Genomic DNA, 13,327 nt, shown 5'->3' with positions numbered 1-13,327 from the left:
GGAAATGTCATCCACAAAAAATTGTATGTTGGTCCTTCTTATATAGAACATGCCCATTTCTACAGTAAACTATTACATTAACCAATTTGATTTTCAATAGTATATTTTAGATATCAATAGTTTATTCTGTTAAAGCTTTTTAGCCAATCTGTAAGAGGTTAATTAGTTATAACTTTGAAAATTGCCATTTGCAGGTAGACACATAACATGGTATGGGCAAATCATACCTTGTTCCTTTTATAAGAACTATATACTTTGAGTTGGAATTAAATTTTGTGAAGCTCAGTATTCATATGGTAATTTGACTCAAATGCACGTTTGAGACTAAAATAAAGGAACTGTTTTACCATATACATGTACTATCTCACAGTTGGCTTGTGGCTTTAATAAAGATGAAATAAACCAAAGGTGAATTGTCAGACTCATTTATCACTCCTACAGTGTCTAAATTCTCTGCATGAAATTCATCCTTAACTTGAATCGGATATTATGACCAAAGTTCTTTCTGGTTTGTGACATTGTAGCTCAGTTGTACCTTTATTACTGTCTGGTGGTTGCAGAGACAGGGCACAGTGAAATGATATGGGTATAAGACACCCCCCATAGAGAGGTGGATAGAGGAAGAAAATTCAGTGTGTATACCCAAAGAAGTACCCAGGCCCTGAAGGCACACTCTCATCTGAGGGGCGGCCTACAGTAAGGTCTGGGTGGAAGCAAAGGGGGAGCCCACAGGGAGGGAGGAAGGTACCAGAGAGATGAGCGTGGCAGCTCTAGTAATAGTTGAGATATGTTGGGCTTTCATAGGCTTGACATTTAGTTCAGAAATTTTTTTCTCAATTCTTAAATCTGCATATATATGTCTTTTCAATTTGGGGAAAGATACACATTCATGTTTACGTTTCTTTTGTATTTTGTGGCTTTTCTTATGAAATATATAGAGAGAATTAAATATGTGTTGAATAAACTGAAGTCAAATAGCCATCATTAATTTTTATTATTTTATTATTTCTGGCCAAGGCCCTATGACACCCTTTCAAGAGTAGTGTTATCTTAAAATAGCATCACCCAGAATTACGCGGTTGTCCTTTTTTCCTATGACTAGCACCTAGTTAGCCCTGTATCACGTGTTGTTGGAGAGCAAAAGGGAAGCCCAATTATCAGACCTTGATAAACATTTTAGATGCATGGATGCCCAAGTGGGCTGAAGGGAGGGGAGGCCTGGCCCTGCCCAGCCAAAGGCTTTTGGCCTCCTGCTCTTTGGACGGGCCTCCTCTCAGAGGTTAAGAAGTAACTGGGCCCCAGAATGTCTCTTCTTTACTGGCTAGTTCCTTTGTTTTAAGAACCACAGGAAGGTTGTGTGGTTGGGTAAACAATTTTGTTTAAGTACTTTTATGTATTTTTTGCACATTTCAGCCTGTCATACTGACGGGCAGTGAGGTTTTATAATTTATATTCAATACTTGGAAGTATTTTAGGATATATTGGAAAAAGGAGAAAAATAAAAATGTTTGTTCTAAATATAAAGCTGAAGTGTTTTAAGATGAGAAGAAGAAACATTATTCACTCAGAGACTTGAGTGAGAGTATAGTTCTGCTCTTTTCATAGCACTTGTCAGCTGTTAAATCCAGTGAGAAGATAGTCTGGGCTTGTCAGAAAATAATTTAAATAACTCCAATTTGTGTACTCTCCACCTCCCCACCCCCCAAATTCATGAATACTGACATAATATAGTTCTTCTGTTGACTAAAGTGAGGAGGTTCACTGTAAGCGTTAATATTTATACTAATTGTCTTTTTATTGTCCCTACCTGCCAGTATAGATTGCTGGTAGTTATGCTACTTGGAGAAATGGTTCATTGCTAAATCCTAAAATGTTTGAATTAGGTGGCCACAATCTGAAAAACCCTATGGTCATAGATTTCCCATTTCTTACAGCTAGAATCTCCTCCCTGTTTTTGCCTCCTCAAAGTTATCGGACTTTGAGTGTGTAACTTTGGCATTGTTCATGGAGTTTGATATCTACCGGAGCCAAGAGAATTTTCCCACCCAAAGCCAGTTCTTCACAGGAGAAAACAAATAACAATATATACTTTGATTTTGGTCTATCATGGGGGCTTGTCTTTCTGACCAATATTTAAAAGTAACAAGAGTCAGGTCTTTGTAGTAGAAACTAATTTCATGGATTGACAGGAAGTGTGGTTTGGAATGATTGCATATGACTGGCTAAAGCCTTAATAAAACTCCATGTCGGAAAAGCAGAGTGAATTATTATTAATAATCTCTTATTATTGGCTAGAATTACAGGGCTATGGGTCAGTTGCCAGAGGGAGCTTTATAGAGCTAATGTTTTATAGTGTGAAGATTTAATTATCTCATTTAAACATAATTTGAGTACATTTATGTGCATCCAGGGATGCTATAAACGTGTCCTGCTAAATTATAGAGATTCAAGGTCCTAAGAGGAAAGATTTGAGGAAATAAGCCTTTCTGTTTTCAGTGAATATTCACTGATACATGTGAATGTTTATGTAATCAACTCTTGATGATGTCGCGGTAAATGAGAAAATCTGGAAGTTGTCAGAAGTATTTATCCTTTTCCCCCTCAAACTGCTTTTTTTATTCTCTCTTCCCATTTATGTCAGCCAATTTTGGCTGATGTAATTTTGTCCACTTTTCAACTCAAGATTCTCTAAAGGTAAAACCTGATTAAGGACTGATAGGAACAGCTAGGATTGTTCCAATTGTGGGTTTCCTTTAGTATACACTACTGAGAATTGATTGTAAGATGTGCATCTTAAATCGATTTATTTTCCAAAATATCTTTTCTGTAACCTGTATCCACGATGCACATCCTTTTTGAGATCACTCCTCCTCAACTTCTTTTTCCTCCTAACTGCTCTCCTTATTTTCTCTTTCTCTTCCCTTATTCTTATGTAGGCTTGACCAAAGATGGCAGTAATGAAAATATTGATTCTCTTGAGGAAGTCCTTAATATTTTAGCAGAGGAAAGTTCTGATTGGTTTTATGGTTTCCTCTCATTTCTCTATGATATAATGACTCCTTTTGAAATGCTAGAAGAAGAAGAAGAAGAAAGTGAAATCGCAGATGGTGTTGATGGTACGTCACAGAATGAAGGGGTTCAGGGAAAGACTTGCGTCATTTTGGATTTACATAACCAGTAACTTTGATTCAGGGACTGAAGACATGGGCTTGTGAAAACCCGAAGCAGTTTCCGTTTTCCTTTTCTTCCTTTGCTTTTTCAGGGCTTAAGTTGCGGTGGGGCAGCTATGATCTTGCAATAAAAGTCAGCCATGTGCGCTTCTTTTCTTGCGTAGTCCCTTTCTCTGCTACCCACACTCCTAGTGAAGAAAGTGACGTTACTCATCCTTACCGTGGTCCACAGAGTACATTGAGAATGATGTTCTTCCTGGTATAATTGGTTTCTGTATCATTTTGTTTCAACTTATGTATTCACTGAACTAAATTTTGAAACTTAACAGTCGCACATTGTTTTGTGGTTAACCCTTGATGCTTGTCTTTCTAACACACTATTAATTAAGATGATTATAATGGACTTGCTTATAAAGGTATTTCTGGCATGATTCGTAAGTTAAGTGCTTCTATGTTGATCCTTAACGTAACTGATAATGTAAAACGATTCTTAAAAACGTGATATTTTTATTGTAATTTGTTTAGGTTAATTGATTTGTCAGATAGGTTAATATGAATTACAATGTAAATTTCTGTATTAATGGTGCTTTTAAAATAATTTGAAAATAATGGCCTTAGGGTAGTTAAATTAATGTATGCAGATAGTAGTATGTCTGATTATTTCCAACTGTGAGAGCAAAATTTAGCATTACATTTCCAAATATATGTCCAGAGAAAGAAATTCATATATTTTTTTTTAAGTAGGCCCTTTACACAAGCAGTAAAGTGTGAATATGTATCTTCAATAATGTTGTAAATATTAAAATTATTCATCCTAAGTAACAGTCTTTTTCCATTTTTTCTCTGCATTTTCTTATTAGTTGGCTATCAATTTTGGTTTAAATATGATGTGATTTTTTAGATTTGTAAATTAAATTTATTAAAATGCTAATTCTTTTTTAGGAGAATAAAATTTTCTCTCTATAAGGCCATCAGAAAATATAAAAACGTCTTTGAATGAATTCATTTAAAATGAGTTTGCCCCAATAATAGTAAAAGCAAGTGTTATATGATGCATTTTTCCCTTGTTTTTTAAAAACACGTTATTAAATTTATTTTTTAGAGCAGTTGTATGTTTACAGGAGAATCATGCATACAGTACAGCATTCCCTGTATGATGCATCTTAAAAAATTAGACATCCCCTACCCCCACCCCTAAGCAAAGTTCTTATAACTTGAAAGAAATAAGCCTCAGACCTTTTGGTTTCTATTTTTCTTTGAAGGAGTAGTGTTTCAAGTTTTTAAATCTCTTTGCGCTTCTATCATACTTTGCTTAGCTTTAGTTTTTCATAGAGCTTTCAATTTGAAAATGTTTGCATTTTTAACATTTTATTTAACATAATAATTTTACTTCTCATATATTCAGTTAGTGTTCTTTCATATTTCATCAAAGTACTTTCAGTAAATGGATAATTACTCCATTTGTTCTGAGGGGAATTATGACAAATTTAGTTTTTTTGTTAGGAATCACTCTTGTAGACTATCAAAACAATAGCCTAAAGTAAAGGTTTCAAATCCGAACATAGGACATACATCACCTTCCCCCTCTACTCAGCATTTATTTATTAGTGTGGGGAAGACTATCCAATTTGCAGATCTTATTTTTTTTTTTTAGAGCATTATTCTGTAACTACTTGGATATTATACTACACATTGAACAGTAATCTCTTAGAGCTTAAATGGCTATTAAAAACTAGTTTGTCTCTCCCTAATCATTCAGGACATATATTTCATTCTGTTGGTTGCTGATAGTCCAGAGCTTCTGATTTTAAAATAGTTAAGCATGTCAGCTAAACTACTATGTAGTAGAATGTTCTGCAGCAAATTAAGTATGATTGAATAATGTGCTCTCTGAAAGTTTACTCAGTCTTTGTCCATATTTTTTTGTGCCTTCCACTTTGAATTTGAATACAGTTTGTTAGGTTTAAATTCAAAAGCAATCTTAGGCCCCTTCCCGCATGAAATTCACTTAGCCTAAATGTCTGAGATATATTTTTAAAGCAATTTTATTTCTTAATGCTTCATTGCTATTAACTCTAGATGACATTTGATCAATTTAAGAGAAGTAAGTAATTAAGTTTGTGTGCTAAAAGTGTTTGGAATCATTAATATCTCATCAGGCTTTGTTTTTTGTCATGACACTTATGCTCATTTTATGTACAGAAATTAATTATGCCTTATTTTTGTAAGTGGAAAACAAGGATGTGAGATAATTGGCCACGTATTCAGTACCATCTTTAGCCCCTTTGAAAAATCTCTGAAGATAAAATGCCTGTAGCTGGTGAACCCCTGATTTCTGTGACTTCCTTCAACTGTGTGCCTAAGGCTTTTTTTTCAGTAAGAAAAAAATAAAGCTGTTCATTTGCATATCTGTGCTATAAAATATTTCAAAGCTGATCAAAATAATGTCACTTATGTTTTATTTACTGTGTATGTTATTCTTAATTTTCTAAGGATTTATTTTGATTTTCTGTTTCTTTTAAACGTAGGAACTCATTTAAAAAGTCAAAGTCGTACCCTGTACATTTGAATATTTATATATAGTTACAGAATTTTATGTTGGTCTCTATTTAATCTGCTTTTTTAATTTTGAAAAACCAAAGGAACTTTGTGGAATGTGCTTTGTATGGAGTCGTTTTGCTTCTTCAGATATGCTGCACTGATTAAAAAAGCACTGGGTTCTCTGAATTTGGCACAAAAACACAGAAGTGGCACTCTGGGGGATTTCTCTCCTACACTTTAACTTCTTTCAGCCTTAGTTTTCCTTGGGAACATGAGGACACGAGTGGTGGCATGTAAGTTGGTTGGAGAAGTGTGTTCTTGGTCCTGGGCTGTGGTACAGGGCCGAGGCCTAACTGTCGGCTTGCTGACTTGAACATAATGGAAAGCTGGGGGTCCTGCTTTTTCACCTTGTAGTTGATTCTTTACTCTAGAAATTACCTTACTGTCTTATAGCATTGTATCCTGTCATGCAAGACCAGCCTTTTTTTTTTTTAATTCTCAAATATGGTTTAATATTCTTCTCCGTTTCTGTACATCACAACACCAAGATTTTGCTGCTTAGGATCGCCCTGCGGATAATGCAAAGGCTACGTTTTTCACCCCCTCTTATTTATGGGTTTGTGAAAGTTTAATACATATCAGTATATCAGTATATACATATCACTATACACCGTACACACATCAGTATACACACATCACTATATAATGCAATATATATCACCAAAGAAATACAAAAATTTGGCATCATTTCCAAACTTAAATAGTAAAAATAAAAACTGCAAAAGAAGCTACATACCCTAAAAGTAACATGTGAAACACCAAGCATGTTCAAAAATGTCAATTAGCATCCAATTTCTCTGATCTTGTCGTATCACATTAGACCCATTTACATTGGCAAAACTTGAAGGTACTGCAAGAACAGCTTTTTTGGGGGGTATTACATGTAATCTGGGTTGATCTCAAATTAGTCTTAGTTGATCACTTGGCAGTTACACTTTTTGAGGACTGATGCTCAATTACCCTTTATAAATAAGACTTTGAATTCACTACTTGAGCCTATAAAAGATATGGAAAGTTTCTCTGATTTGGGCTGTGGAATTTTCTTTGATCACGATGCATATGTGGAGTACTTTTAAGTCAGTGATTCAGAATTCATGTTCACAAGTGGGTTGATGGCACAAATATGCCAAATTCTATGCCTCTATTTGTTGAGTTAACCCCATAATACCGAGGAGGAGATGTTGAATAGGTCATAAGCTCCTCGAGGCTTTATTTGATTCCCTATTCAAAGTTTAACACAACTTTTGCTATTCATACTTCCCAGTTGCATAAATAGTAACACATTGTATTTCTTTCTCTCTTTTTTTTTTTTTGAAGAACAGCTTAAATAAGTGAAAAGTTTAAAACATTGGGTATTTTGTAGTTCATACAATAAGCAAAGGTCTTCAGCTGACCTTTCCCAGTGTCTCATTTGTATTTGAATCTGCATTTTATCTTCATTCAAACTCAAGTCTCTGGATCTAATTCTTCCTGTTTTTTTCAGTCTTTCAGTTCCCTTATGTTGTGTTCTTCTTTTCCCCCACTTATCATAAGAGGTTGGTGGGTTTACAGCTTTCTTTTTTCAAATGTCTATAATATTGTTAAATATCTATTAAATTTTTAAATTCAAAAAAAAGTTTTAGTAAGTTTACTCTAATTGAAGCTCTGTGAGTACTGAGTTACTCTCTTCAGCAGGTGTTCTGGATGCTTTCTTTGCTCTTCAGTCTGCCAGGGTCATTGTAGGCCACTGTAGAGGTGACTTTGCTTTCTGCTTTACCAAGACTTAGTCAGCTCTTGTCTTGGGTTCCATTATCTTCTCTCTACACTTGACAACATTTTCTTAACTGCTTTAGACTTTCTTTGAATTGTCGTTTCCTCTCATTCATTTAGCATTTTTTCAGACCTTGCAGCTTCTGGTTTCCAAAGCTAACCTTTCCACTTAACTCTGCACTTCCTCCCTCTGACCCCATCATTTCCCCCCTCTCTCACCAACTCTGTTTATTTTCTTATAGACATGTCTGTGTTTCCTCTAGCTTTCAACACATACAAACACAAATAAAACCCTTCAAACCTTCAGTCTCTTTGTGCCTCCTCAGAATCTTGGGAAAGTCCATGTAGGATTGCTTTCCTTCCAAGGCTTTACGGGGAGACCCTAAAATGAGCACCTGGGCTTGTGGTCACCCTTCTTGCCACCTGTGTTTTCTCACCATTGTAACATGACTGCATCTTTGTAACACAAGTCTGTGTTCATCCTCAACCTTGTATATACCTGCCTTCCAAAAGCTGCCCTTTTGACTTTTGAAACAGTGCTTTTTCTTTGCCTTCCTTGTTTTATCATCACTTAGGCTCTCCTTAACTGATTTCTGTTGTTCTAGAGCGGTGCTTTCTCCCCCGCCCCCCAAATCATCCCCCTGCACTGTATTTTTCTTTTAGTTTTTGTCCCCATTTTTCTACTCATCTATCCATATACTGGGTAAAGGGAGTGTGATCCACAAGGCTTTCACAGTCACAGCCACCCCTTGTAAGCTACATTGTTATACAATCTTCTTCAAGAGTCAAGGGTACTGGGTTGCAATTTGATAGTTTCAGGTATTTACTTCTAGCTATTCTAGTACATTAAAACCCAAAAAGGGTTATCTATATAGTGCATAAGAATGCCCACCAGAGTGACCTCTCGACTTCATTTGAAATCTCTCAGCCACTGAAACTTTATTTTGTTTCATTTTGCATCCCCCTTTTGGTCAAGAAGATGTTCTCAATCTCATGATGTCAGGTTCAGACTCATCCCCAGGAGTCATATCCTGCGTTGCCAGGGAGATTTACCCCTGGGAGTCGGTTCCCACGTAGTGGGGAGGGCAGTGAGTTCACCTGCTGAGGTGGCTCAGTTAGAGAGAGAGAGAGGGGGCCACATCTGAGCAACAAAGAGGTACTCAGGGGGAGACTCTTAGCACAATTATATGCAAGTTTATCCTCTCCTTTGCTGTAACGAGCGTCATAAGGGCAAGCCCCAAGATAGAGGGCTCAGCATACCAAACTACCAGTCCTCAATGTTTGTGAGAACATCAGCAACAACCCAGGGGAGGAAGCCCAACACCTCCACATTTCCTCTGGCTCCTCAGGGGGGCCCTGCATATATATTTTTATTCTTTGCCCAAATTACTTTGGGATGTGTCGCTATTCCACACTAGCCTATGCAAACCTACCAGGTCTCACTTCCCATTCAAAGTTCCATGTAATTATGGTATTTAAACAAACTGTATGAGTTAAATTGTTTAGGAAATACAGATCCTGCACCAACTAAACATCTCTTCCCTTGGTCTCACATGAAATTTGAGGTTTTAAAATGCAGTCAGTATCCTCCTTTACCCTTTGGCTCAGTTTGCCCTAGTCCTAACCACATCTTTTTCATTCATATCTCTAATTGAAGTCTGGACTCTTTTTCAGCTTTTTATACAGTTGCTGTATGTGCTACTACTGACATTAATATCTGCCGAGTTCTATAGAGCTGTGCTTTTTTACATTTCCAAACTCTTCCACCAGGGACTGAATATGATAATTGTGGTTTAAATTATTAGTTCAGTCTTTATCAACTCAAAAATACTGAGAAAATATTCACTATATTTTTTAAAGTTCGGTAAAGGTAGACCAGTGAATACTCTAGCATTGTGCACGGTGCATTGCACATTGTAAATTAGTATCACTTTGAGGGTTTATACCGAAATTGGAATAGTTTTGAATAAAGTACTCATTATTGTTTTCCTCTTCCACTGATTTGATCCTAATCTAATGTTTTGATTAAGTAATGATAAAAATGAGCCCTAGCCTTTTCATCAGTGTACTCTTACTGCCTGTATTACAGTGGTGGGGATGGGGACAGCAATCTGTTTCCCGCCCTTCTGCTTTCTAACAGGAAAAGTGGGATCTGCCCTGCAAGAACATGCAGGAGGCACAAGGGAACATTTGCAAGAAAAAAGGGTATTTTAATGCTTTATATTAATTTCTTTTACACATTGGTTAATAGCCATTTATTAAAAAGTTGGTATTACAAGAAAATAATTCTGAGATTTTATTCTTAAATAAATACTAGTGGAGGAATGGGCCACAGTGACATTTCCGTATTATAAAGTGGTGTGCTCTTTCTCACAGCGTTAAAGGGAAGCATCAACTTTTGTCTGAGAAAAATAGTATTATACACACAGGTGATGGTTATGGATGTATAGTAATTAATTGGACAGATGTAGCAAAATGGAACAATTAATTCACGTTTCCTTTTTTATGTAGTCAGTGGTACAATATACTAGTCCTTTTTTTTTTCCCCAGAGTGGAGATGGTGAGGTTTCAACCAGATAATTTATTTCAACCAAAATAAATTAACATTCTCAAATGGACTACATTTGAATAGGACCAGATTGCTGTGACTAGAGAGGAGGCAGGAATTTGGGAATGGAGGGTGATTTTAATATAACAGGATAAAAGTAAAAGCACTGGATACTGAAAGTGGAATTATAAATATGGTTTAGAGAAACAAAGAGTGGGCTGTACAGTTTACAGTAAGAGTAAACATAAAACAACTGGGGGTTTTCTTGTAAGGACACCTGGGCTCTTAGTTCTTGGGTGACAGATTATGCCTAGTGCACCCCTGACAGGAAATGAGCAGTTATTCCCATACCTTCCTCCCTGAGATGGGGAGGAGGACATGGGTTGGCAACTTGGCATGCCACTTCAGAAAGTTTGCCATTTATGAATATAAAATAGCATTTCTACAACTGAGGGAGATAGAATTGGGAAGATCAGCTGAGTGGATGCTAAGTACAGCCTGGTTGGAGTAAGAGTGTACTCAGAGGTATATAATACTGACATTTGTTAGAGGGTCAAAAATATACCCATCATCAGAACTTTCATTTGCTAATAGAGGAAATAGAAAATCATTGCAGAGTTTTTAGATGAAGAGTAAGAAATTAATATGTGCTCACATAATAATATAATTCTTACTTGTTTGTATAATATATATTTTAAAAGAAAGTTTGAAATAATGGGAGAAAAAGCACTGGTTATTGAAACAAAGATTAAAACTCTATCGAAGTATGCCATCCGTTTTTGAATGGTGATGGAGGGGGGAAGTCGGGTCCCTGGGTCCTTTCCTCACAGGTGTTTGGGAATTGAAAATCTGTGACTGGAGCAGATGGTTGACATCGACACCTCATGGAGAGAAATGCCTTTCCCAGTGGTAATTGGGTACTTTTAAAGCCAATGATTCTTTCAGGTACATGGCAGATGGCAAAGTTGACAAAATCATAGACTGAATACAATGCTTTTTTTTTTTTTTTTAGTCAAAGATGGTAAAATTAAGGTTTTAAAATGACATAAGTGATAGATACTTACATGTTGAAAGAAGAGTGATTTTCAGTGGTGAATTTAATTAATTTGGTTAAAAGAGGGCCCACTTTATAGCTTCTTAGTTTTGAATTCCCTTTATATTTTCTGTTCATAATTTATTTTCATCTTGTAAATACCAACAGAAGGACCTGGTGGGGTGGCCAAGAGAAAAACTAAGGCTAAAGGTATTTTCTGTTTTTCAAATTAGCCTTGAGTGAATCAAGTTTAATGCTTGCAAATGCATGGAATTTTCTGGATATGGTATGTAAATGTAGCTACTAATGCTAAACGTTGCTTTTTGGTTTTGAGCAACACCTTAGCTCATAAGTAGTTTTATCAAGACTTCATTAAAGAATTTTCAGCCTCAAGCCTATAAATTGTCAATTTTAAATAATTTCCTTTTTCATGTTATCAAAACATGGTAATGGTGTTTAAGAGCATATATATTATAATATATATAGTAAATTCACACGTACACATCCTTCCTACCTAAAACCTTTCTTAGTTTGAATTTTTGAATTACTTTTGAGAAAAGATGAACTCATTAGTGATTGATTTTCTTTCTCCAAAAGCTCTGATGACACAGTCTTATGGCACAATAAAAGCTAGTGCAATCAAACTTGTAGTTTTCAGTACCATGAAAACTTATGTTTCTAATCTGGAGCACTGCATTCATTACATTGAGATGGAATTTGCTGTGTTTGATATTTTAATTTATTAAAATTAGTATATTTATAAACCATTATATGTTGGCTAACATCTTATTACAGTTTTACTGTATATCCCTTTCACTTTTTCTTGTTCATATGTAATTTTTATGTCTTTTGGGGAAGAAACACAGGGTGGTGCATGTTTGTCTTTATAAATTTATAACATTATTTTGCATTCAATTCAAGTGCTTGGTATATGTTTGTAGATTTTTTTTTAAACATTAACAGGTAAGACTTTTGCAGTATGATTTGCAGGATTTGGGATTTGTAGTTTAATTTTGGAATTAGGAAATTTTAATGTTTTAACATTTTATCCCATGTGAATAATTCCTGGGAAGAAAACAGAATTTTCAATACTTTATTCTTACTTAAAAAATTATTAAATAAGTGGTCCATAAAGTATAATTTTACTTCTTGTTCTAGAGAGGCAAATTATACATTAAAGGTTTAATTTTTAAAAAACAGTATGAGGATAAATCTTGATAGCATTACACAAGCATTCACTCTCTTTGGCAGTGTCGCTGTGCAAACAACATTGAATAGATTGACGTGGGTGTGTGGGGAGGGCTGACTATTAGGAATGCTATTCTGTATTTTTACAGGATTTCTATAAGATTTTCAACAAGAGTTGAAGAATTTTCTGGATGCTCACCAGGAAATTATATTAATTGAGGCATCCTGTTTCATATTTTTGTTGGTTAATCAAGATTTTATTAGACTGTCCAGAAATACATAATACTTCTTTTAGTGAGCACCGCAAAACCAGTTTCACTTCGAGTGAAATTTTATGCCATGAGTTTTATGTAATTGTGATGGGCAAAAATAACTTCCATATTTTATCCTATGAATGAAAATTTAATTTTCTTTGTTGCTGCTTCAATGCTAAATTACATCATAAACCCCTTGCTTCTCTAATGAGAGAGCCAGAAGGTGAAATTCAGTCTTTTGCGAGCAACTCTGTTAAACTTCACATAAAGCAAGTTAAAAAGCAATACCTGTATTTTCCTATTTTCCACTTATAACTGCTCTTTCCCCTATAAGCATGGAAAAAAAAAACGTTGACCTGAGTGGCTCTACGTAAATTAACAGAAACATACTTAAAGGAATGCTGGTTTCATAATGTTAAATATAAGCAGGAAAGGAATTCTGTTTGTCATTTTAAACACTATAGATAATGAAATTAAAATTTTATATACATGTGGAAATTTTTTGCTTAGTTAGCTAAGAAAATTGTTGGGTGTTTAATTTATCATTTATGCATTACATTTGTTTCCAAGGATGGTAAGATTACTATCTTAAGGAAACTATTTTTCTTGGGGCTAAAAATTTTAATAACTGTTATGTAAATGTTTAAACAGTATGAATATCAGTTCTGTAAGTTTTCAGTATTCCTTTAATTATGTCATTGTGGTTGTGAAACATGACTCGTTCCCACTTTGTGTCAGGCACTGGCTTTATGATTGGACTCGTAATAGTATTGCATGTTATCCC

The 13,327-nt window shown here is 35.2% G+C and overlaps 1 protein-coding gene across 3 annotated transcripts in view; it reads left to right on the top strand.

Annotated features, from left to right (window-relative positions):
* The window catches only part of ASPH (aspartate beta-hydroxylase), a 234,941-nt gene that overhangs the window by 65,318 nt on the left and 156,296 nt on the right, over nt 1-13,327 (top strand). The window contains exon 4 of one of the 3 annotated variants that reach the window (XM_037803595.1): nt 11,270-11,311. The exons of 1 other annotated variant lie outside the window; for it this stretch is intronic. In XM_037803595.1, coding sequence (XP_037659523.1) covers nt 11,270-11,311 — 42 coding nt within the window. Of the gene's footprint in view, nt 1-2,936; nt 6,167-11,269; nt 11,312-13,327 lie in introns of those variants that run through there. One more of the 3 variants, XM_037803593.1, reaches the window with a different exon arrangement.

This window comes from Choloepus didactylus, chromosome 14, assembly GCF_015220235.1.
Source record: "Choloepus didactylus isolate mChoDid1 chromosome 14, mChoDid1.pri, whole genome shotgun sequence".
Classification (NCBI taxonomy): domain Eukaryota; kingdom Metazoa; phylum Chordata; class Mammalia; order Pilosa; family Megalonychidae; genus Choloepus; species Choloepus didactylus.
Note: the sequence above shows the minus strand (reverse complement) of the source record. Positions and strands in the feature narration are given on the sequence as shown.